At 41.5% G+C, this 27,251-nt stretch overlaps 1 protein-coding gene across 1 annotated transcript in view; it reads left to right on the forward strand.

Moving 5' to 3' along the window:
* LOC149254028 (tubulin-tyrosine ligase) overlaps positions 1-27,251 on the forward strand; it is a 114,784-nt gene that overhangs the window by 8,236 nt on the left and 79,297 nt on the right. Inside the window, exons 2-6 of the mRNA XM_089460053.1 lie at positions 725-988; positions 1,776-1,900; positions 2,081-2,297; positions 2,736-2,861; positions 2,965-3,221. Coding sequence (XP_089316179.1) covers positions 725-988; positions 1,776-1,900; positions 2,081-2,297; positions 2,736-2,861; positions 2,965-3,221 — 989 coding nt within the window. The remainder of the gene's footprint in view (positions 1-724; positions 989-1,775; positions 1,901-2,080; positions 2,298-2,735; positions 2,862-2,964; positions 3,222-27,251) is intronic.

Raw genomic sequence — 27,251 nt, forward strand, 5'->3', positions numbered from 1 at the left:
TTAGTACATGATAAAATCCAATGGAAACATTGAAATCCCCCCAATCCTGAAATCCTGAAAAACAGATAAGTCTGCTGGATTTTGAGTAAGATCTAAAATTCTACTTTCTCCATATGAAATCCAATGACGGTGAAACCACTCTCAAACATCCTGAGTCATTTCATGGTAATGTTAAAAATTTAAGTAAAAGGATGAAAATGAAAAATAAAGGAGAATATCACTTTTACTTTAAGAATTTAACATTACCATGAACTGCATATCAACACTAGGGCAAACAAATGTAAGAGATCTACATTAGGAAAAAAAAAAATTAAAAAACAAATGTTTTTTTGGGGGAAACGTGGCCCGTACGGCCTGGAAACGCGTTTCCGGCCGTACGGCCACGTTTCCGTTTCGGGAAACATGGCCGTACGGCCGGAAACACGTTTCCAGGCCGTACGGTACGGGGAAACGCGTTTCGTTTCGTTTCCCCTGGCGAAACGCCCCTAGGGCCACGTTTCCTGCAACTTAGAACTGTGCATATTATTTTTCCCCTTTTATAAATATTGCCACAAAATCTGCACATAGTGATAATATATATCGTTGGACTGTTTAAAGGCTATTTTCTTTTGTGAATATACCTTAGACAAGACTTGGACTATGATGTCATCACTTGTGTTCTGTTTTCAAGTTCCTATATGCATGATTGACTCATTTATGCTATTTTGTTGTTGGATAAATGCAGCTGCAGGAAATTCCAAGACTAGCTGAAAGAATGGGTAGATTGATGTGTGTAACAGGCGAGTTTGATCCAGGGACTTGTGAAGATGTCACTGGTGAACAGGAGCATGAATCAGCTGATCGGACTAGTGAAAACCCTCGTGACATAGTAGAGAGGGAGTTATGTAAGGCTAAAGAAGAGGACAAAGATATTCTGTGGTTGGAGCTTGAGGAGCTTGACATCGATGATGAAGTGCTATGTTCATTGGAATTAACTTCTAAGTTTCCAGTAGGATACATTTTCCTATAATTTTTTTTAAGTTTGTAAGAAATATGTTAGTATTGTGATTTGTTTCATATTAGTTAGGCAGGCTTTAAGTACAGAAGTTTATAAATTATGTTGTGTTACTATCACACGCTCACTAATTTGTTTTTTTCCCATATTGATTCATGCTGGCATTTGTAACACAACAAAGTTTAGGAGAATATGTAGTTGTAAGTTGCTTCATCGTGGGAATTCTTTCTCAAGTTTTTGATTTGTTGGTTTTTGAATGCATTGCATTTCTATTTCTTGTGAAATGGCCTCATCTGGATTGCAGCTATTCTCTTGTTTGATACATTATTATCTCTTTTTTTCCAAGGAAAACCTTGTGGGGGAAACCCAGGAGATGCATCCATGTATTCATGGATGGCATCCTTACTGAACCTGTTGGTGTACTCTAGTGTGCCTTGCTGGGGGGGGGATTTGAACGGGCACCTGCTGGCACAGAACTAGTGAAATGCCCACCAACATTAGTGACAACTGGTTGAACTAACCCCTTGGGCTGAAACATTAGTATCTATATGACCCTGCGAGTGTGGGCATTCATATCAAGTGTTGATTCCTTATCACTGTCCTCCTAATTTTTAGTTTGGCATTTTTCAGAATATTTATATTTTGCTAATGTATTGGATTACAATGCAAATGGGGCAACTGGAATGAACTTTCACCTTTTATGTGAAGTACTTCTCAGGTATCTCTTTCTGTAGTTTTGGTGATGAGTGCTCTTAATTTTCATGTTTTTTTCCTGTGGTAGAATCTTGTTGGCCTTGATCTTTGGGGTAACAAAGTGGAAACAATGGAAGCAGTTATACAAACAGTTAGTAGATTGAGTAAGCTGCGAGCTCTTTGGTTAAATGAAAATCCAGTTTCTAAAAGCTAGTAAGTAGTCTGTTTATCTCTTCACATTTATATGTATAATGTGGTTATATAGTTTCTGTCCAAGTATCTGTTTTCTTTTGATTATGCTTTGTTCCTTTTTCAGTGTGGTTGAATTCAATCAAGCGGCCATCTTTTTGTTGATTTACTGACAGTGCATTTTATGCATTGCAAATTTGCCAGTGGTGAGGCTTTAAGAAACACTCTGTTGGAATATTTACCTGAGTTAGAAATATATAATTCTCAGTTCACTACCAACTACAGTGCATGGGCCCTTGGATTCTGTGCTGGAATTTATGGAGCAGAGAAGCCTTTTGGTACTCAACAAGGAACACACATATTAAAAGATGTCAAAGAACTTGATTTATCTAACCGATCAATTCATAATCTTTCAGATAAGGTGAGAATGATGCTTTTAATCACATTGATTTCTTCTCTAACCTCTCAAACATTGAAATGTCAGGAATGAACAACTACAGAAACAAATACATTTAGTGAATAGTGTACTTTTGTGTAGTTTCATGACGAGTTCAAATTTTTACTCAAGGTAATCATTGTAAATCTCTATAATTACTCCCAACAGAAAGCATTTTAATATTTTGTCAACCAAACAATACTGTTTGGGATTTGGAGGCTAGATTGCCAGTTTTTCTATTTGAAATAGTTCTTTTGGCCCATAACTCGTTTAATATTCTTTAAAGGTCTGGAAATTCCTTAAAGTACCATTTAGGATGGCTTACTTTTCATCAGTATATGTTGTGAGCAAATGTCATAGATGATGGTTTAGCTGGATCATGGTGAAAGGATAAATAAGCTGTTAACAATATGTTCATGGCAGGTGTTCAATCCTTTGGAATTGCCACTTCTCACAGCATTGAATCTCCGAGGGAATTCATTGAGCCAGAATTCAGAAGATATTCTGTTGGAGTTGTTGCGATGTTTTGTAAATTTACGATCATTGGAGGTATGCTGCCCACTTTTCTGAGGGAACTATGCGTTGAATCATTTTTACCCATGTCCTGAAACTCTTTGAGTTAAAGCTTAGCGTGCTAAGTTCTTTATTGTAGATTGATATTCCGGGGCCCCTTGGAAGCAGTGCAGTAAGGATTGTGGAATCCCTTCCCGGTTTGTCAGACTTAAATGGTGTTAGTGTTTTTAAAATCCTGGAAGAAGAAAAGGATGTTGTTGATGCTAAGCTTCAACCTCGTCTTCCTGAATGGTGCATTGGAGAACCAGTTGCAGACCGTATTCTTCGTGCAATGTGGTTATATTTGATGACGTACAGACTTGCTGATGAAGAAAAGCTGGATGAAACTCCTGTTTGGTATGGGCTTCCTGATTTCTCTCCCAGTTCTATGGTTTTGCAAAAGTCCTAGTTTTTAAATTGGGGTACAAGGCTTGTCCCTTCCATGTCTATAAAGGTGGAAGAGTTATGATGGATTTCGTAGTCACATTGTGTGCTTTTGGAGCAGATATTAGGATGCCCTTTTTTCTTTCTTTATTCCTATACAATTCCTGTTTAGGAGACATATCGATGGAGAGAAGGCGGTCAAAGATAGATGAGTAGTCTAAACTTCTTTGTACCAGACTATTATGTTCCACCAAGTTTCTAGGATGGGGGAGTGGGAAGATGCACAAGAGGGACATGTGGGAGCACCTCCAAACTTCAGGCAAATTCCGGGGGAAGTGGAAACATCAGGGTCCCAAGCATAACGTCCCCATCTCTAAATTCATAAAAATAAAAATAATAATGATAAAATCCGAACAATAACAATTCATCCCATTGAAATTCATCATTGTGCAATTCATTGGAAATGCTATAATCTTGCCAATTTTGAAATTGTGAAAACTGTTAAGTCTAAGAATTCTTAATCGGATATGAGATTCTATTTTCTCCATATGAAGCCAATGAGGATGGAACCAATCTCAACCATCCTGAAACAATCAATGATAATGTTGGAAATTGATGTAAAAATGACATTCTCCTTTATGTTACCTATTCTATTACCATTAATTACTAAAGGTTACAAATTCCTCATAGCTTCATCCCCTATCTTTGTTCTATCTTTTTGGGTTGTTGAACAAACCCATGGGTCAATCTTCCAAATCACCCCTTTATCCATATGAAGTGCCCAAAAGCAAACAAGTATAAGCACCTGATTACAAGATGATCAAAGTACCTTTTGAATAGCAGCCCACCTTCATCCAAGTGAAATTGCTAGATGGGGAGAGGCATATGGCTGGTGCAGATGGCAAAAGTATATGGCATATCATCTTCAAATAGTGGCCACCAGGGGTTGCTGGATAGCTGGCTTACCCATTTTGGTGGGTAACATGGTCAACAACTCATAATCATGGAAACTTTGATAAACGTGTGGCCAAAGGCTGGACCAATGTGATGTTCCCAATTTTTGTGCATACAAAAATCACTTAGGAGTTTTGCAAAATTTTGGAAATATTAAAAAGGGGAAATATTATTTTGTCAGAGAAGGGAAAATTATTATTTTAATAGGATGATGGCAAAACAATCTTTTATTGGAGGAGGAAGGCAAATCGTTATTTTTATGGAATGACAGCAAAATAATATTTTATTGGAGAAGGGAGGAAAATTATTATTTTATTGGAATGATGGCAAATTATTATTTTATTTAAATGGTGGAAAAAAGTGGAAAATGGCCCCCACCAATAAAATAATAAGGAGAAAAGGAGAATTTAGAAGCTAGAGGGAGGCTCCATGAAGAATTATAAAGGAGGAACTCAATTGCAAATTCATTCTATTCCTATTTATCTCATTGACAAATTGAAAGGAGTTCAAGTGAGTTCAACAGTATCAAGTGAAACTCAAGCTAATTTCAGTGGACTTTGAGTGCCACCCTAGTTAGCTTTGGGGGAAGATTATTTCAGATCTTCCATTGTGCTTATTGCAGAGAATCTACATCATTTGCATCAATTGTTTGCAGGGTTATATCATCTCCATGAGGGCTGATTTCGTTTCTTCCAAGACGCCGAGTACCAAGGTTGAAGGGTGATTTCTGAAGATAAATTTCCAAGGTCAAATTGTTGATCGAATTTCCTTCAAGTCAAGAGGGCTGAGTTGAATTTCTCCAATGCCATTCGCTCAGATCCATTTCAGATTTCTTATGCATTAAGAGGAGACCGATTTCATATATACCTGTCATCATTTTTTGCTGAGTTTCCTGTTCAGAAAAAGGATCAAGCTTCACTCATATAGAAGCCTGAAATTTCCTTTCAGAGATCAAATATGTCCTCCAGCACTTAACCCAAGTCTGAAGATTGTTTCCTTGGGTAATTTTAAGAGGTTTAAATGTCCACATTCCACAGAGGCCGGATTGATCTCTGCACGCTCATTCACTGAGCCTAAACTTCCAGGGTTCATCTCAGTTTTTTTGCATCAAAGAACATACTGATTACATGTATTGGTGGCTGTCTTTCTGATCAGAAAAAGGGCTGTTCTGTTCTGCATTTCAGACTTATTTATGTGCCAAGGACATGCTGGGTATTTTCAGGGGACTGAGGCAGAATTTATTCTAGAGGCTTATCAACCAGCTAGTCAATTTTTTATTAGTTGGAGCTTGTTCCAGGTGTTGAATTCCATGACATTGTAACTCTGAATTTTGCTCTCTAATAAAACTAGTTTCTGTTCATTGACTAAGGTTATATTTTCTACCAACCCATTGTTTAGCACCCTAGTCAATGGTATTTCGCTGAATATTTCTGAACTGAACATTTGAGCAAAAAAGCAAATTTTATTGTGCATGGTGCTTGTTGATTTACATATTTATGGCTAGGTTTTATTTGTGAATAAGCGCATACATTTGATAAAAAAAGGCCTATCTGAAACCAAACACACCGACCATACCTACAGTAGTACAGAAAACTGTTTTGATATAAGACTCCACTGGGAAATTTAAAATGACTTGGAAATTACAGTGCTATTTTGGGTCATTTCCTAAATTGGAATATTACAACCAACAAGTACACTGGAAAAAGTGCCCTAGAAAGGTCTTTGAGAACTCTTCATCTTGTGACCTTACAATGTGCATACACATTATCACGAAGGTCATTCTTAACTGTCATTTGGTCACTGTCAAATTAGATATTATTTATTTCTATGCTAAGTCACCTGACATGGGGATTCGGGATTCGTAGTATCGGATTCGGACACGTTGCCCCCCCGGAACAGGACACTTAGGATTCATTATATATATATATATATATATATATATATATATATATATATCTATTAAAAATTAGATATTTCTTACACAAATTTTAATTAATGATACAAATTTATTGATTTCAAACATAGATCTTCATCTATAGCATGCATAGTACATACAAAATTCAAATACATCTCAGTGGTCACATAAATCATGATTCATAATTCATAACTGAAAGACAACTTACAACTACAAGATAGTAAGATAAACAAACTGACAACTGTGGTTTTCTCATTAAGTCATCAAATCAAAATGTGTTACATAGGTAGCGCTGGTGCAATGCCAATGGCAAATAGAAATAGAAAATATAAAACAACTACAGCTATACAAGCCTCAAGGCATCAATCCTTATCATCAGCATCAGAATCAGTATCAATGTCCTCATCATCATGGTCCCCGCTGCTCCTTGCTCCAAACCCTTCTCTCCTTGCAAACAGCTCAAACAATGCAACCCAAATGATAAACAGCGTGAATGAAATGAAGAAATGTGGCCTTTTTTAACCCCGCGACAATCGCTTTTCTAGGACACGAATCTTGGAATCGTGACACGCTGGCAAAAATCGGGATTCGTTTTTTGGATGAATCGTACCGGACACGAAGGATTCCAGTTCGCCATGCTATATGGACGAATCCAGTTACTTAGTTTCTATGGATTCTTTTATATTATCCTTCTTATGCTTAATATTATCTCTTTGATCAACTATTGTTGTTATGTTGAACCTAGACTCTTAAGTGCGACAAAATATCATAGGTACATTTATCTTTGGCATCTTGTTTAAAAAATGGAAGTCTTTAAGCTAATTGGCTATGCAAATGTAGGATGGGTAGGTGCAAAACAGGGTAGGCAATCAATTGCATGATACACATTCACTGAATCTGGAGCGATTTTTTGGATCAACAATCAACAATCAACAAGATAATAAAAAGGTGCAATATATGTAACATGTAAAGCAGCGTTGATTCATCAGATAATGGAAAACATGATCTTTGACAAATTGAGCCTTCATGACCAAAATGTGATAATCAAAGTGTCATCCCTCTAGCAAAGAATCCAGTTCCATGATCGGTCTAAGCGCATAATGTAAGAAAACCACTAATAAAGTTCTCTACAATTCAAATTTCACCTATAGAACTTTCATCAAATGTTAGTTTTTGTAGCATCGAAGGTGTTCTAGTCTCAAAACTTTGTGGAGAGGCTAAAACACAAGAGTTCTCCATAACCCAAAAATTGTTTATGGAAATTCCACCTAGAAGTGTCTCAATTAGATTATTAGCCTATTTTTTAATATTTCTTAAGTCTAAACTTAAGAAACCTGGTTAATTATTTAGAATTAATTGAGAAATGTGTGAATCATATAGAAACTCACACGGATCGATCCTGAAATAATTTCAGCCATCGATTATGTTTTAATCTTGGCTATTGGAGTCCCAACTGGAGATTATAAGAGGAGGTCGATGAGTAGATGGAGAACACACACTCGAGATCGATTTCCTTGGACAATTTGATTTCCAGAGAGTAGCAATAGTTGGCGGAAGAGTTCAAGCCAGAGAAGGGAAGCAAAGACATAGAGGGGCAGGGACAGTGATTCCGAGGAAGTTTTCCAGATCCGGAGAGGCAACAACAAGTGGCAGAGGTATTCCACACTGAAGCTATGCAAAGGTTGTGTAGAAGCTTCAACAGAGCAGTTCGATTTAGCTGGAGAGGAAGTCTATTCAGCTTCCAGAGGCTCGGAGAGTCACTTCCAGCAACAGAGATAGGAAGGACGACTTGATCAGAGGCTGTATAGAGCCACACGTGCGAGAGGTAGCACAAGGACTATGCAGAGGGCTTGCGTAAGGTTTTGGTTGGCCAGATTTTTTGGAGGAGGCAGTGCCGGGATTGCTTGTGGAGTGAGAGAATTTTTCTCTCTAATTACTTTTGTCAGATACTTCTTGATTGGATAGCTAACTGGGCATCCATAGATTGTACTTAGATTATTTTGCTGTTGCTTAATAATCATAACCCTCAACTTCTGCACCGGTTTTCCCGAGTTGAGTTTTTCTAGTTACATTTGTCCAAAAATAACTATGTCAAATTTATTGTGTGTGTGTGCCAGTATTTTCTCAGTTTGCAACACTTTTATTTTCCGCAGTATTTTTGTGAAGATTGCAGTGTGATTATTTCGTTGTTGCCGTAGCAACAAACTATTAATTAATTTACAGTTAGATGAATTTATCTAGTTGCCGCAATAGGATTTCAGTGGTGAAATTTGCACATGGTATCAGAGCGTTTTTGATCAGACGGGGGAGCTCAGAAGCAGAGTTCGAAATTCACTGTTTAGAGGGAGGAGTAGGGCGAATTTCTGGTGGCTGTGCAAAGCCTAAGCCAGGCAGTGTGAGTTGCTTGAGCAAGTTCGATTTTTCGGTGTAGGTTGGCAAAAAATTCGGCTTGCCAGATGAGTGATTATAGCAGGCAGAGGGAGCAGTAGTTTAGTATTTTCGCTGAGCAGATTCCTTGTTTGGGGACAAGAGGGTTTTGCAGTAGCAGAATCAACGCTGGGTGGAAGAGGAGGAGCACACACAAAGGGGAATTTCTCTCAGAGGGTTTCTAGCCTAGAAATCCGATTTTTCCAAATGCAGTCAGCAATTGCCACATGCAGTTTTTTTTACTCCAGAAAGGAGTGTGAATAGTAGGTTCAACAACCAAGCATGGGGAAAGAGGGAGTTTCCGATTTAGATTTGAGATGGCGACAACTGGGCTTAGATATCAGGATAGGTTGGAGGGAGCCTCCAACTCTGTCATCTGCAAGGCAAGGATGTCCTTCTTGCGGGATGAATATTTCCTGAAAACCTATGTAGATAATGTAGTGGTAGTTCCCCAAGATGCAGGTCAGCTGAAGGAATACAGGAAAGAGACGGCGAAGGCGAAGCGAATGATCTTGGATGGAGTCCGAGATCATATAGTCTCGGATATATCTGGCAAGAATACTACCAAGGAGATGTGGGATGCTCTCAACCAACTATATCAGAATACTTCAGAGCAACGTAAGATGTTCTTGCAGGAGAAGCTGCAAAGCATCAGGATGCAGAAGGGTGAATGCATATATCCCTCCCTCAACAAGATTCAGGAAGTCTGTGATCAACTTGCAGTTGTTGGGGAGGTGCCTCAGTTGACAGAGCTTGTACGGTTGGCATTGAACAATGTCTCAGAGGAGTGGTAAGTCATTGTCCAAAGTATCTTGGGTCGAGACTCTAGACACATTGCCTAGATGGGACAGGATGTGGTCAGAATTGTAGCAGGAGGAGTTGAGGCGAGCTCTATTAAAGAGCATCATCAACGGAAGCAGCAGTAAGGGCTCCAAGGGTGAGAAGGAGGAGGAGAATGTGACCCTTGCATCAAAGAGTCCCTGTCAGGGGCAACAGGAGAAGGAGAAGAAGGACCTATCTAAGGTCAAGTGCTTCAGGTGTGGCGAGTTTGGCTACTATAGTACACAATGTCCTCTAAGGAAGAAGGACAAGTAGGAGAAGCAGGACCAAGTGACAACGCCAACAAAGATAGACAAGCTGTCCTCCAGATTGGAGGAAGACTTCACTATGCTTGTAGCTATACCTCTAAGAGTGAGGTGGGGCGATATGGAGTTATAGTCCCAGTGCATCGTAGAGGTTTGGGCAGGGTCCATTAAGGTGTCCTCATGGATCATTACCTTGTTACAGGGGCCCAACAGGATGGATCAATGTCAGTAATGCAGTCATATTCCAGAGTGATAGTTGTAGATTAGTTACAGTCAGGTGTTGAGGAGCGTAGAGTAGTGTTGACAACATAGCAGAAGGCTTAGTGCAGATTTCACAACAACGCAGATTCTTGAGTGGACAATGTAGAGGCTAGTAGCAGTCAGATGCTCAGGAGACAAATGCAGCATAGAGACACAGTTGATTTAGTATTTCAAATACTTCTCAGTTGTAGTCAACAAAAACAGATGAGAGGGAGTTGCAGTGCAGATGTAGAGTTGGCAGCAATATAGCAGGGTCAACAGCAGCACAGATGCAACATCAAAGTTGCGTAGTGGTTGGTGGGCAGTGATAGACAGTCATAGTGGCCAGACGTCAACAACGTATAGAGGGCGATACAAAGGTCAGAGATAAGGTATTGTAGCAATAGTCCAACATTAGAACACTTTCTTCGCTAAGAGGGAGTGTTAGTTTTTGTAGCATTAGAGGTGTTCTAGTCCCAAAATTTTGTGGAGAGGCTAAAACGCAGGAGTTTTCCATAACCCATAAATCGTTTATGGAAATTCCACCTAGAAGTGTCTCAATTAGGTTATTAGCCTATTTTTTTAATGTTTCTTAAGTCTAAACCTGAAATCTAGTTAATTAATCAGAATTAATTGAGAAAGGTGTGAATCATTAGAAACTCACATGGATCGATCCCGAAATAATCTCAGCCATCATTTATGTTTAAATCTTGGCCGTTGGAGTCCCAACTAAAGATTATAATAGGAGGTCGATGGGTAGATGGAGAACACGCAATTGAGATCGATTTCCTTGGGCAATTCGATTTCCAGATTGCAACAACAGTTGCCAGAAGAGTTGAAGCCAGAGAAGGGAAGCAGAGATAGAGAGGGGTGGGGCAGTGATCTCGAGGAAGTTTTCTAGATGTGGAGGGGCCGCAACAAGTGGCAGAAGTATTCCACGTTGAAGCTGTGCAAGGGCTGTGTAGAAGCTTCAACAGAGTAGTTCGATTTAGTTGAAGAGGAAGTTGATTCAACTTCCAGAGGCCTAGAGAGTCACTTCCAGCAACAAAGACAGGCAAGACGACTTGATCAGACGCTGTACAGAGCCACACGTGCAGGAGGCAGCGCAAGGACTCTGCAGAGGGCCTGCACAAGGGTTTGGACGACCATATTTTCTGGAGGAGCCAGTGCTGGGATTGCTTGTGGTGTGAGCCAGTTGGCCATTGGAGTCCCAACTGAAGATTATAAGAGGAGGTCGATGGGTAGATGGAGAACACGCAGTTGAGATCGATTTCCTTGGGTAATTTGATTTCCAGATAGCAACATCAGTTGCCAGAAGAGTTGAAGCCAGAGAAGGGAAGCAGAGATAGAGAGGGGCAGGGCAGTGATCCTGAGGAAGTTTTCTAGACCTGGAGGGGCCGTAGCAAGTAGTAGAAGTATTCCACGTTGAATCTATGCAAGGGCTGCGTAGAAGCTTCAACATAGTAGTTCGATTTAGCTGGAGAGGAAGTTAATTCAGCTTCCAGAAGCTTAGAGAGTCACTTCCAGCAACAGAGATAGGCAAGACGAATTGATCAGAGGCTATACAAAGCCACACGTGCGAGAGGCAGCGCAAGGACTGTGTAGAGGGCCTGCGCAAGGGTTTGGACGACCAAATTTTCTGGAGGAGCTAGTGCTGGGATTGCTTGTGGAGTGAGAGAAATTTTCTCTCTAATTACTTTTGTCAGATTCTTACTGATTGGATAGCCAGATGGGTATCCATAGATTGTACTCAGATTATTTCACTGCTTCTTAATAATCAAAACCCTAAAATGCTGCACCGATTTTCCCAAGTTGGGTTTTTCTCGGGACATTTGTCCAAAAATAGCTCTGTCAAATTTATTGTGTGCACTAAGTATTTTCTCAGTTTCCAACGCTTTTATTTTCCGCAGTATTTTTGTGAAGATTGCAGTGTGATTATTTCATTGTTTCCGTAGCAATAAACTGTTAATTAATTTATAGTCAGAAGAATTTAATCCAGTTGTTGCAATAGGGTTTCAGTGGTGAAATTTTCACATCAAACACTGCCAACACTTAGGTTGCAATTCCAATAACATCTATATTCAGAAAATTGCATTCATATAGCAGATTGAATTCTTTTTTTTAAGTACAACAACATAGGAGGCAAATTCTGAACTTTTAAATCAATAATTAACTCAACAAACCATTAAATTATACTCAAATTTTTTTGGACAAAAGTCCTCGGAAAAACCCCGGAGGGAAATCTAGTTTGGGAGTTGGAGGATTTTATTATTATGCTTTAGCAATTAGAGTTTTCACGCATAATCAACCCATCAATGAAATTACAGACTTATCTTGATTTCTGAGCCACAAAATAGCCCCCAAATCCACTATATGACCTACCTTGAATTGTATGTCCACTATTGTTCGAATTGCACATCCTATATGAATTGTAAAACCACAAAATCAATGCCAATCTTGGAAAGCATGAAAACCACTACTGTACGGTACAACACTCTTAGAAATTCATGCCTCTTCGCAGTGTCAAATTTCGTGCCTCTAGACTATTGTATGGACTACCTTTTCTTTGCTATACAATCTGCAATTAATTTTCATGGTGCCTTGGGATTCATGCCAACACTTTTGTCTTGGAATTCATGCCACTTGACTGCTATACTCAACAACTCGCCCTCCTTCCTTCAGCTGGATCTTCTCGCTTCGCATAAGTCTGTCACTTAACAATTAGAATGGAGCTTCTCCTTAGGATTTGTACCACTATAAAGACAAAAGATAGTGTCATTTGACCTTCCACCTAACCTCCAAGATCAATGGCTGAGATTTAATCTTGGACCCTCTTGATCCAATGGCTGTGTTTAAATCTCTCATTGACATTAATAAAGTGCACTTTTTCTCATTAACTCCTCTCTGAACATGATCTTAGATGAAATGGTATCTAAGGTCAATATGTATGGATTGTTCATGAAACACTGGATCATTCGAGAATTTGATGCAACTCTGATTAGCATAGTATCGTGTAGTGGGCTCCAACTGTTGTCCGAATAAACTCACCAAGAACTTGCAAAGCTATATGGTCTCATAACTTGCCTAACTAGCTGCCATGTATTCTTCCTTTGCAAAACTCAATGCCACTGACTGTTGTTTCCTGCTGAGCCATGTCACAACCGCTGAGCCCAAATTGAAGCAACATTTAGAAGTGCTCTTTCGGTCCATTGCACTGCCTGCCCAATTTGAATCTGTGTAGCCAATCAGGTGCACTCCATCTCCTCGCACATAATCTAGCCCAAAATCCACTGTCCCTTACAATTATCTCAACACATGTTTTGCTGCAATCCATTGCACTCTCCCAAGCTCCACCTGATACTGATTGAGAGTGTTAACAACAAATCACAAGTATGCTTAGTGTTGACCAGATACATCAAGGGACCAATGAGCTGATGATACAAAGTAGGATTCATCAACTCTCCCTTAGAAGTGCTTAGCTTCTGGATGTTGGTGACCATGGGTGTAGCCATAGGCCTGCAACCCTCCATCTTGAATCTCCTTAGAATATCAATTGTATACTTGATTTGTCCCTGAAAGATATGCACATCCTCTTGCCACACTTGCATCCCAAGAAAATAATGCATCAACCCGATGTCCTTCATCTCATCCTTAAAGCAAGAGCCTGCTTACAAGCAACTATCAGTCTCTCCTCCCCTATCATGAATAAATCATCTACATACAAGACAAGAGTGAGAGGCTCCCCACCAATACATATAATACATGTTTTGATCAACCTCACTCTTCTCAAAACCAATTCAATGCAAGTATGAATCAATCCATGAGTGCCAAGCTCTCGGAGCTTGCTTTAGTCCATACAAGGCTTTCTTCAACCTGCACACATGAGACTCTCTTCCATGAATCTCGAATCCCTATGGCTACTCAATGTACAACTCCTCCTGTAGAAGCCCATTCAGAAATGTGGTCTCCACATCCATCTGGTGTATGATCCAACCCATCTCTGTTGCAATGGAGATCATTGCTCTGATCGAAGTGTACCGGGAAACAGGTGCAATTGTCTCCTCATAGTCCACTCCCTCCACCTATGAGAATCATCTGGCCACAAATATTTCGTTGTATTTCTCTATGTTTCCATCTGCAACATACTTGATCTTATATAACCACTTAGAAGTCATAACTGACTTCCCCTCTGATCTTGGTACCACCTCCCAAACGTCGTTCTTCATGATGGAAGCATACTCTTCCACCATGGCATCTCTCCAAACCTGTTGATCTGCTACCTCCTCATATGAATAAGGCTCTACCTCTCAGATGTTGCTCACCATAGCCAAATAACTGTAAAACCTCTCTGGTGGTTTACTCTCCCTAACAACGCTCTTGGGACTCCCCACTAACTCCTTAGCTTCTTTCAAGAGCTCCTGCAGTCTCTTGAATTTCTTCCTCAGTGGAGTGGCATAATCCTGCTCGTCCTCCTCATCTACCAAAGGTGTAGTCAAAGACTGTACACTTGAAGACGGTTCACAAGTGTTCTGAGACGCTGAACTAGGCTTACCAGTACCCTGTGAATTGACAATCTGGGATCTAGTGACAGCTAAAACTGGTGTAGAACTAGTGCCAGATGAACTTGTACCTCCTGAACTCTATGGCCCTATGGTTTGAGGAACCTGTGCCTAAGGGCCCTGCTACTCTCCCTCCAAAGATCTCTAAAGGGCTGTCTCCTCAAATCTCACATCCCTCAAAACAACGTTCCTTAAGGGATGTATATATGATAAGCCTTCGAAGTATCACTATACCCAACAAGGATACCTTTTTTTGCAGTGGGTTTTAGCTTCTTCGTCTTCTTTGGAGGGATATGTGACTAGGGCATGCACCCAAATAGCCTAAAGTGCCCAACCTCAAGTTTCTTTCTAGAGAAAGCCTCCTTAAGAGTTTTCATCCCCAATGCACGATGAGGACTCCTGTTCTGAACATATATCGCAGTGCTACAATCCTTGGCCCAAAGAAAGAATGGTAAACTCTGATCATGTAAAACATAGCCCTAACTGCTCCCACAATGACTCTTTTTTTCCTCCCAGCAACCCCATTTTGCTCCGAGTTGTAAGGAACTGTCAACTATCTCTTAATGCCTTCCTTCTTGCAAAACGCCTTGAAGGCAATGGATGTATACTCACCCCTATTATCAGACCTCAACACCCGAATCTTCCTTCTTTTCTAGTTCTCAACAAGAGCTTTGAACTCTTAGAATTGCTTGAAGACCTCACCCTTGTCTTCATGAAGTAGATCTAGGCATTCCTGGAGAAGTCATGTATGAATATTGTGAAAATTCTATCACTGCAGCAATTGATTTATTTTTCCTACTTATTCCATCATAAGTTATTTATGAAATTACTTCAATAAACATTAAAATAAATATTGCTGCAGATATCACACCGTAATGCAGAAAGAAACATATGCACAAGCATTAACACATTGACACAGATATTTTGGACAACAGTACCCAGAAAAACCCAATGTGGGAAAACCAGTGCAGCAAGGGAGGATTTTATTATTCAACAATTCTTCAGTACAACAGGGTGCCAAACTGGCTTACCCACAGAGAGAAATAATTCTCCAGCACTTCTCCCAATCCCAGCATCAACCCGACTGACCTTTGCGTGGCTCTCAAACCCTCTGCGTTAGCCCCTGCTTGACTGCGTCAACCCTGGGCCTCTCTGCGTCACCCACGCAGGCCCAGCTAGTGACTGCGCAGTCTTCTGTTGCCTCTGCGTCTGCCTGAAAAGCCCTGCGTCTACCTCTCCTGCCTCAGCGCTGATCTCCAGTGGCTGATCCCGCCTCTCTACTCCGTACTTGCTGCCTCCTGACTGCTCACCAGACCACTGGTTCAATTTCTCAGCTAACCCCGCTCCAGAAATTGAACTGACTGGTCTCCCTCAGTGTGTTCTCCAAGTGACCATCAAGCCTCTTATACTTTTCTCGATGACACATCAACGACTGAGATTAAGTCCCTAATCAACGGCTAAGATTAGATCTCGCTTGATTCATGACTTTTGGACCATTCTAACACAGTTTTATGTTAATTGACATTAATATTTTATTTTCCTAAGTTTAGACTTATTAGGGACTCCATTAAAAATATTAATTATTTTAATATCCCCCAAACTGTTTAGAATATGCCCAAAGCATTTCTAGGTATTGGTGATCTCATGTGCTTTAGCCTCTCTACCAATTTTCGTGGCTAGAGCACATCCGATGTTACACCAAATCAACACTCCCTCTTAGTGAGGACTGTGCTCTAGTAATACTCCTCACTGAGTATCACCCTGATCATCCGACATCGGTCCTTGTGCTAATGCTAAGCCTCCCTGCCCAACATCCTCTGCACTGCTGCATCCTGTACTGCTACCCATGGCTCTGCCACCGCCACTGCTGCATCTGTACGACAACTCCCTCTGCATCCACGCTGCTGTTGGTCCTTTCTCCCAACACTGCATCCGCACTGCAACAACCTCTGCATCCTTGCTGTTATCACTCCCATTTCTGTTACTGAAATGAGTTCTTTACCATCCCCATATTTTCCCTGAAGTAGTCAAACTTTGTCCTTCCAAGGGCCTTGGTGAGGATGTTCGCCACCTGTTCTCCTGTAGGAGTGTAGCTCAACTGTACAGCTCCTCGTTGGACACAGTCCCTGACAAAGTGACACCGGATATCAATATGCTTCGACCTATCATGAAACATTGGATTCTCAGAGAGCTTGATGCAACTCTGATTATCGCACATGATCCTGGTTGCCTCCATATTCCTTCTGAATAGGTTCACAAGCAGTTTTCTAAGCCATATGGCCTCACACGAAGCTGTGCTTGTCGCCATATATTCTGCCTCAGATGAGCTCAGAGCCACAGACTTTTGTTTCCTACTGCACCAAGAGGTCATTCCTGATCCAATGTTGAAACAGTACCCAAAGGTACTTTTCCGATCCACTGAACTTCCTGCCCAATCTGCATCAGTAAATCCACTCAATCTAATATCCTTACTCCTGGTGTACAAGAGTCCATAATCGATTGTTCCCTGTAAATACCTGAGAACATGTTTGGCTGCTGCCCAGTGCGCCCTCTTTGGTTCCACCATGAACTAACTGAGGGTGTTGACTGCGTAGAAAATGTCTGGCCTGGTATTGACCAAATACATTAGGGACCCTATGAGCTCCCTGTATAGGGTGGAATCGACATCCTTGTCTTCTGATGCATCAATCTTCTTCCAGTTGGTGATCATTGACATAACCATAGGTCTATAGTCCTCCATTCTGAATCTTTTCAGGATTTCTGTAGCATACCTCCCTTGCCCAAGGAAGATTTCTCCCTTCTGCTGCCAAACTTCCAACCCTAGGAAGTAGTGCATTCGTCCCAAATCCTTCATATTGAATTCCGTGGCTAGATTCTTCTTGCAGTCCCCAATGAGTTTGGATGATCTCGTCTGAAAGAGATCATCCACATACAATACTAAGATTAGCGGCTCGTTCTGTACAACCAGATAGTAGAGATTCAGATCCACGTCACTCTTGACAAACCCCATCTTCTGCAAGTAGCCATCTATTCGACCATACCATGCTCCGGTGCCTGTTTCAGCCCATACAAGGCTTTCTTCAATGTGCATACATGAGACTTTTTCTCATGAGTTTCAAAGCCCTCTGGTTGTTCAATGTATACCTCCTTTTCTATTACCCCATTCAGAAATGTTGTTTTGACATCCATCTGATGGATCTCCCATCCCATCTGGGCTGCAAGAGATATCACGGTCCTAATAGATGTATACCTCGCTACCGGAAAGAAGGACTCATAGTCAATCCCTTCTTTTTGAGCATAACGCTTAGCCACAAACCTGGCCTTGTATTTCTCAACACTGTTGTTTGCAACGTATTTGATCTTGTAGATCCCTCTTGAACCTACCACTGATTTGTCTTGAGGCCTTGGCACCACCTCCCAGACATCGTTTACCATTATGGAGTTGTATTCCTCTACCATCGCATCTAGCCAAACCTGATGTTGAGCTGCCTATTTGAAACCGGTAGGCTCTCCATCCTGAGCTACTAATGCCTGATATCTATCTGGCTGTTTTCGCTCCCTCTTATTGTTTCTTGGCGCACCGATGAAGTCCTCTGCATCTCGCAGAATCTGATGAAGTTCCCTGCTGTTAAGTTATGGTATGTTCTATGCTTATAACAGTTTACTTCTTTTTCTTATTATATTCCACAGATTAGCAATCACATGTACATAAAGTAAAGTGCAGATAGAACATTAAACGATCGACAGAAAACAAGCCAAGACAAGAGACACAAGATGTGGCGGCTAGCCAGGGACAAACCCCACAATGTGTGGGGAAACCCTTTGATCAAATCTTCTTTTATCTTCAATAATTCAGCAGAGAGAAATAGTACAATAAATCTGATTCATATCAGTAGTAGCAAACCCTAGATCAGTAGCATCAGCATTAGCGGCTTCATTATCAAACTAGGGCAGACCATATCTCACAAACCGACAGTCGGATTGACTTCATTCCACCACCAAAAGTTTCGGCTTCCAAAGGAGGCTCAGATGAACCTACAACGCAGTTCAGATGAGGAGATCTTCTAGGCCACGCAAGTCAATCTTTACTTCTGCAGTTGCAGCGTCAGTTTTAGCAGTTTTCGGCTTCAAACTAGGGCAGTGGATATCTTGCAAACCGTTCGTCGGATTGACTTCATTCCACCACCAAAAGTTGCGGCTTTCAAAGGAGGTTCAGATGAACCTACAACGCAGTTCCAAAGAGGAGATCTTCTAGGCCATGCAAGTCAATCTTTACTTCTGCAGTTGCAGCTTCAAATTCAACAGCTTCCGGCTTCACATGTGTGAGAGAGAGAGACCCATTTTAGCGCAGTAGAGAAGAGACTCATATCTGCGCAATAGAGAGAGAGATGTGATGAGATGAGTGAGTCCAAATGAGGAAAAGTTCTCTTATATTTATACACAACGTTGGTGGGTGAATAGATGCGACTGTTGGGCTTCTGAGCCTACATGAGTTGTAGGTCGGCTTGATAATAATTCCATAATCAAAATAAATTCATATCTCCATGAATACTTATCGGAATTGGATGATCTTTATATCAATCCTACACCTCTCGACGAGAGGAATCTAATAAAAATATTATTAGCCATGAATAAGATGACCCACATGAAGTTTTGCCTTGGTTGCCAATTTTAACACTCCCTCTCAACCATAGAGAACTTCATTTGCAATCTGTTAATCGGTCGTTACTATTCATCCATCAAATGCACTGCCTTGTACAGCCTGACCCTTGCCCTGCTCTGCTCTATTTTGCCTGTTCTGCTTTGTCTTGTTCTGCCCTGCACTGATCTGTACTGTTTTGTTCTGTTCAGCTCTGCTCTTGCATTGTTCTGTTCTACTCTGCTTTTGTCCGAATTATGAAGAAGAAGAAATGATCGAGGATGTATCATACTGACTCAAAGTCAGTCTCAGAGTATGTACCACTGGTCCCAGACCAGTCTCAACCAACCCAAAGTCAGCGTCATAGTGAGTACAACTCCAATGGTCCCAGACCAATATCATCCTCCACTGACTCAAAGTCAGTCTCAGAGTATGTACCACTGATCCCAGACCAGTCTCAACCGACCCGAAGTCAGCGTCATAGTATGGTACAACTCCTACCACTGGTCCCAGACTAGTATCATTGATCCCAGATCAATGGAGGTCATCCTAGCGTAGGGAGTACGGTAGTTACAACGATGCGTCCATCGGTACTACTATGGTCCCTAACTTCATTTCCCTGCTCATTGATCAGATGAGAGGTACTTCCCATGAGTCCCAGACTGCATGGGTAGGATGCCTCGACAGGAGAACTAATCAATCCTGTCCTCACAGGAGAACACATCAATCCTGCTACAATTGCCATGGAGAACACATCAATCCAGGCCTCACAGGAGAACACATCAATCCTGCTACAATTGCCATGGAGAACACATCAATCCAGGCCTCACAGGAGAACACATCAATCCTGCTACAATTTCCATGGAGAACACATCAATCCAGGCCTCACAGGAGAACACATCAATCCTGCTACAAAGGAGAGCAAATCATCCTGTCCCACAAGAGAGCGAATCATCTTGTTCCAGTGTGCACCACCAGGGGAGGGTGAGTCACCCTGTGGCCATATGTTGCTCCAGTAGGAACCGCAAGCCCTCAGAGCTCCCAGAGCTCAATGTATGCAACATGCAGGACCCTTGTACAAGGGTTTCTTGCCGACTCCAAGTTGTTTGGGAAAATCACAGATTAGATCTTTCCTCGGGGCTTTGACAAGGTGTATCAACCTGTACATCATCTTAATGTGATGGAGCTTCCTTGCTCATCGACTTACCATATCCCAGATGATGTCTATCTGCTGGAGCAATTGACGAATATGGGATTCCTCAATAATCAAATCCCACCTCTGGTTGTTACAGAGAATCACTGTGGTATCCAATGTAAATCCCAACAGCTCACTAAAGAGCTTTCGCAACCAGACTGCCTCACACGAGGTCATGCTAGCAACAATATATCATGCTTTGGCGGTGCTCAAAGCCATCGACTTCTGCTTCGTTCTCATCCAGGATATCGAAGCAGATCCCAAGGTAAAACAACACCCGGAAGTGCTCTTACGGTCCACCACACTGCCTGCCCAATCAACATCAGTATATCCAAGTAGTCTCACATCTCCGACAGTGTATCTTAATCCATGAGAGATTGTGTCCTGAAGACATCTCAGAAGATTCCTAGCATCAATCCAGTGAGGCTCAACCAAATATGAGCTCACAGTGCTAACTGCAAAGCATATGTTCGGACGGAGGTTCACCAAGAACATCAATGCGAATGAATTTTTGAAACTCAGAGGCATTTCCCAAGTCTGGTCCGACATCACTACCATATAACTTCTAAAAGTTAAGATCCTCGAGGTAGTCACAGGCTTGCAGTTCATCATACCAAATCTTTCCAATATCTTTACCACATATTTTCCTTGAGATAGGAAAATTTCCCTTGGCCTCTGCCATACTTCAAGTCCTTGGTCCTTTATTTCAAATTCAGAAGCCATCTCCCTCTTACATTTGTGAATGAGAGGGTTTGCACCTGTAGAAAGAGGTCATCCACATGCAACACCAGTATGATAGGCTTGTCATCTTCAACCTTAAAGTAAAGGTTAGGATCGGCTTCACTCCTAGTGAACCCCAACTTCATCAAGTAGCTATCGATCCTCTCATACCATGCTCGGGGTGCTTGCTTCAGCCCATAGAGAGCCTTCTTCAACCTGCATACATGAGATTTTCAATCATAAATCTCAAATCCTTCGTGTTGCTCCACGTAGACCTCTTCTTTGATCAAACCGTGCAAGAACGCAGTCTTGACATCCATCTGATGTAGGTTCCATCCTTGTGAAGTGGCAAGGGCTATGATCGAGCGGATGGTCGTATATCTGGCAACAGGTGCAAATATCACATCATAGTCTATACCTTCCTTCTGGGAGAAACCATGAGCAACAAAACGAGCCTTATACTTTTCCATACTTCCATCTGCTGCATGCTATATCTTGTAAATCCATTTGGAAGTAACAACTGTCTTGCCCTGGGGTCTGGGAACTACTTCCCAGACATCATTCTCCATAACAGACTCATGTTCTATGGTCATAGCACCTTTCCATAGTTAATGCTTGATGACATCTGAGAATGATGAAGGCTCATTTTGTATGATCGTGCTCATGATGGTCAGGTATCCCTGATACCTATTAGGTTTCTTACTTTCACAAAAGGTTCCTCGGGGTGCAGCATGTCCTTCAACATCATCAACTAGGCCCCTAAGCCGTGAAGGCCTCTTCCTAGAAGAGGAAGGCTCATGTGGAGGAGGATCAATCGGATCCATGGGTTCTTCTACATCAGGCATTGATTCATCAGCCTTTTCTTTCGGTTCCTTGCTGTCGGTTTCTTGAGAGCTCCTCAAAGTCGGAAGATTGTTCACCTTGCTGAGAGCCATATCTTTGTCAAAGGTGACATCATGAGTAATTACGACTTCCCTTTGACCGACTACATAGATTCTATAGCCTTTAGTATTTTCACCATAGCCCACGAAAATTCCCTTTTTTCCAGATGCACCCAATTTATTTCTTTTCTCTTTCTGCACATGAAAATATACAGGGCTTCCAAAAATTCTGAAATGAGAAACATCAGGTTTCTTACCAGTGAACTTTTCTTCAGGAGTCTTGGAACCCAATGCTTGATGAGGGCATCGAATTTTGTACATATACGGCAGTGTTTGTAGTTTTAGCCCATAGAAACTTTGGAACTCTTTAATCATGTAGCATGGCCTGGACAACCTCCACAATCGCGCGGTTCTTCCTTCCCACCACACCATTCTGCTCAGGAGTATGTGGTGTAGTAGTCTCCGTCTTAATGCCAACCTCAAGTATGCCTGAGTGAACCAACTGTAATATATCGGAGGTCTTGCTTTGGCTTGAGGGGAATGGTCCCCTTTTGAGCTTTCCTTTCGCACATCCTGGACATACACCTTCTTTCTCTACTTGGAATTCGAGCATCCCTGTTACCATCTGTCTTACATCGGGTAGAGCTTTGTAATGAAGGTGGGAAAACCTCCGATGCCAAAGTTCGGACTAAAGAGTTGTGTCACAAGACATGACACCTAGCGGACTTCCGTCAACCTGATATAATGAATCAACACTAAACCCAAGAGTAAAGGCATCTTTAAAATTATTTTTCCATATACATACCTTGCCATTGCTGAAGGTTACCTTCTAGCCTCTGTCTTCCATTGCCAAGATGGACACTAGGTTCCTTTTGAGGTCAGGTGCATTTAATACATCCTGGACTTTCTAGCCTTCTTCAATGGTTGTCCTCTTCCTCGATCTCCAGCTCTCCTCTTACCTTTGCTGTTGAATTTGTCATTCCTTTGATTTGCCATGAGAGGGATTTTGATCATCGTCCCGATGTGAGTCCTTTCTTCTTTTTGCATGAGAAGAAAGGGCAGTAGGAGGACCTTTAGGCATGGGCATTTCTTGCACTTCTTCCCTTATTTCTTCTTGAATGTATCTAGCCATTAATTCCTCGAAACCAAAAATTACATTATAGTTCAAAAGAGTAGTCTTGAACACGTACCATTCGGATGGTAATCCTCCAAGAGTTGTGAGTGCCATTTCTCTGTTAGTAATAGTTTCCCCAATAGATAGGAGATCGTTCTTGATCTCGGTGATTCTTAAGAAGTATGCTTGCATACTTTCATCCTTACTCTTCTTGATTTACCTCAACTTATTTCTAAGAAACAAAACTTCATTTGCATCATTAACTTTAAATAAACTCACTTGTCTATTGTAGATTTCCTTGGAGGTGTCCAGTTCAGAGATGTAGGCCACCAATTGCTTGTTGATAGAGTCCCGGAGGATCTTCTATTGTTTTGACTTCTCCATTTTTCGATTTGATCCAGGCAGCAACGGATGCATTTGATGGAGGCTCAATAATATTGCCTCTAACACTCCTTGATTCTCAAGGGTTAGATCGATAGACATCTTCCATCCGTGATAGTCAGCTTTCTCACGGAGCTTGTCTTTGGCATGAAAGAGTGTTGAGGACCCCATAGTTCTTTTAGGATAGCCTTTCCAATCTTCTCTTCAATGATTGCTCTTGCTCTTGCTCGGGCTTTGTCTTCACCTCAGCTCTGATACCATGTTAAGTTATGGTATGTTCTATGCTTATAACAGTTTACTTCGTTTTCTTATTATATTCCACAGATTAGCAATCACATGTACATAAAGTAAAGTGCAGATAGAACATTAAACGATCGACAGAAAACAAGCCAAGACAAGAGACACAAGATGTGGCGGCTAGCCAGGGACAAACCCCACAATGTGTGGGGAAACCCTTTGATCAAATCTTCTTTTATCTTCAATAATTCAGCAGAGAAATAGTACAATAAATCTGATTCATATCAGTAGTAGCAAACCCTAGATCAGTAGCATCAACATTAGCGGCTTCATTATCAAACTAGGGCAGACCATATCTCACAAACCGACAGTCGGATTGACTTCATTCCACCACCAAAAGTTTCGGCTTCCAGAGGAGGTTCAGATGAACCTACAACGCAGTTCAGATGAGGAGATCTTCTAGGACACGCAAGTCAATCTTTACTTCTGCAGTTGCAGCTTCAGTTTCAGCAGTTTCCGGCTTCAAACTAGGGCAGTTGATATCTTGCAAACCGTTCATCGGATTGACTTCATTCCACCACCAAAAGTTGCGGCTTTCAAAGGAGGTTCAGATGAACCTACAGTGCAGTTTCAAAGAGGAGATCTTCTAGGCCACGCAAGTCAATCTTTACTTCTGCAGTTGCAGCTTCAAATTCAACAGCTTCCGGCTTCACACGTGTGAGAGAGAGAGACCCATTTCAACGCAGTAGAGAAGAGACTCATATCCGCGCAATAGAGAGAGAGAGAGAGATGTGATGAGATGAGTGAGTCTAAATGAGGAAAAGTCCTCTTATATTTATACACAACGTTGGTGGGTGAATAGATGCGACTGTTGGGCTTCTGAGCCTACATGAGTTGTAGGTCGGCTTGATAATAATTCCATAATCAAAATAAATTCATATCTCCATGAATACTTATCGGAATTGGATGATCTTTATATCAATCCTACACCTCTCGACGAGAGGAATCTAATAAAAATATTATTAGCCATGAATAAGATGACCCACATGAAGTTTTGCCCTGGTTGCCAATTTTAACACCTGCTAGTTCTGCCGCTGCTAGTAGGTGCTTCTGTTCACTCCTCCTCCTCATCCTGAGAGTCTTCTTGTCCTGAGGAAGAATTCTTTACTTCTGTTGGTTGAAGAGGCTTAACCAATGGCTCTTCTTTCGACTGCTCCTCGGAAGGCATCTCGCGAGATCTTCTGAAAACCTTGTCCTCCATGAACTTTACATCTCATCGTACTACTACCTTCCTGCTCCGTGGAAGATAGATTTTGTATGCCTTAGCGTTCTCACTATATCCTACCAGATATCCCTTTTCCGCAGTCTGATCCAACGTCTTCCTCTTTTCTTCAGGTATGCAATAATATGCTAAACTCCCAAATATCCTGAAATGACTGACTTCATGTGTCTTCCCTGTGAAGACTCTCTCTCGAGTAATCTTGCCCATTGCCCGATGAGGAGACCTGTTCTGAAGATAGACTGCTGTGTTGCATGCTTCTGTCCACAGGAATTTTGGCATATCCTGATCATACATCATGGCCCTAGCTGCGTCTACAATAGTCCTGTTCTTTCTTTCTGCTACCCCATTCTACTCCAGATTATATGGAGTTGTCCACTCTCTTCTGATGCCCTCCTTAGCGCAAAAATCAGTGAAGTCCTTATCGACATATTCTCCACCATTATCTGAGCGCAAAACTTTTATTTTCTTCCCAGTCAGATTCTCCACTAGAGCCTTGAACTCCTTGAATCGACAAAAAACCTCATCCTTGGTTTTCAGAAAATAAATCCAAGTTTTCCTTGAGTGGTCATCAATGAAGGTAAGGAAATACTTGGCACCACTGAGAGCTTTGACAGACATAGGTCCACAGATATTAGAGTGTATCAATCCTAGTACACTCTTGGCCCTATGTTTGCTCCTAGGAAATGTTGCCTTGGCATACTTTCCTAGAGCACATCCCCTGCATACATTATCTCGTTCCTTACTCAGATCCGAAATTCTTGTTATAGTGCTCTTGAGAATTCTCAGAGCTCCATGGTGCAAGTGACCCATTCTTCTGTGCCATAGTTCGTTCAAGTCCTTGTCTCCATGACTGCTTATTAGTGCCATTGGTGATTCTAGTTGTAATCTATACAACCGATTACTTTTGATCCCGATCTGCACTTTATTTTTCCAGCTCGAGTGTTTGACGTATACCTTCTCTTTGATGAAGTAGACGTCATAGCCCTTGCCTTGTAGTTGCGCCACGGAAAGTAAGTTCATCCCCAATCCTGGTACATGTAGCACATTTGTAGCACGGAACCGTTACCCGATTCTGTTTGAAAAACTATGGTACCCTTCCCTACTAGAGTACACTTTGCCTTGTTCCCCATGGTGATCTGAAAGTTCATCTTCTCTTCTCGATATTCTGAGAAACACTCCCTGATTCCTGTCATATGCCACGAAGCTCCATTGTCTATATACCATACTTCTGATGATGCAACACTAGTCATACACGCCACTTCTTCTTCCAGCCTGGAAGCCAACATAGAGAAATCAAAATCTCTTTCTCTTGTGCAATCTTCTGAAAATCTGTGTGAGTCCCCTGACGTGGATGCCTCTGCATCGTGGTCTCGACCCATAACTGATTTTCCCTTTCTGTCTCTGATTACTCGCTCTGATACCATTTGAAAATTCTATCACTGCAACAATTGATTTATTTTTCCTACTTATTCCATCATAAGTTATTTATGAAATTACTTCAATAAACATTAAAATAAATACTGCTGCAGATATCACACCGTAATACAGAAACAAACATATGCACAAGCATTAACACATTGACACAGATATTTTGGACAACAATTCTTGGAAAAACCCAATGTGGGAAAACCGGTGCAACAAGGGAGGATTTTATTATTCAACAATTCTTCAGTACAACAGGGTGCCAAACTGGCTTACCCACAGAGAGAAATAATTCTCCAGCACTTCTCCCAATCCTAGCGTCAGCCCGACTGACCTCTGCGTGGCTCTCAGACCCTCTGCGTCAGCCCCTGCTTGACTGCGTCAGCCTTGGGCCTCTTTGCGTCACCCATGCAGGCCAGCTAGTGACTGCGCAATCTTCTGCTGCCTCTGCGTCTGCCTCTCTTGCCTCAACGTTGATCTCCAGTGGCTGATCCCGCCTCTCTGCTCCGTACTTGTTGCCTCCTGACTGCTCACCAGACCACTGGTTCAATTTCTTAGCTAACCCCTTTCCAGAAATTGAACTGACTGGTTTGCCTCAGTGTGTTCTCCAAGTGACCCTCAAGCTTCCTCTTATACTTTTCTCGTTGACACGTCAACGACCGAGATTAAGTCCCTAATCAATGGCTAAGATCAGATCTCACTTGATCCATGACTTTTGGACCATTCTAACACAATTTTATATTAATTCAAATTAATATTTTATTTTCCCTAAGTTTAGACTTAAGGACTCCATTAAAAATATTAATTATTTTAATATCTCCCAAACTGTTTAGAATCTGCTCAAACCATTTTTGGGTACTGCAGATCTCATGTGCTTTAGTCTCTCCACCAATTTTCGTGGCTAGAGCACATCTGATGCTACCCCAAATCAACACTCCCTTTTAGCGAGGAC

Source organism: Pinus tabuliformis, chromosome 7 (assembly GCF_031772625.1).
Source record: "Pinus tabuliformis cultivar Carrire ecotype Pingquan chromosome 7, CPIR1, whole genome shotgun sequence".
NCBI classification, from domain to species: Eukaryota; Viridiplantae; Streptophyta; class Pinopsida; order Pinales; family Pinaceae; genus Pinus; species Pinus tabuliformis.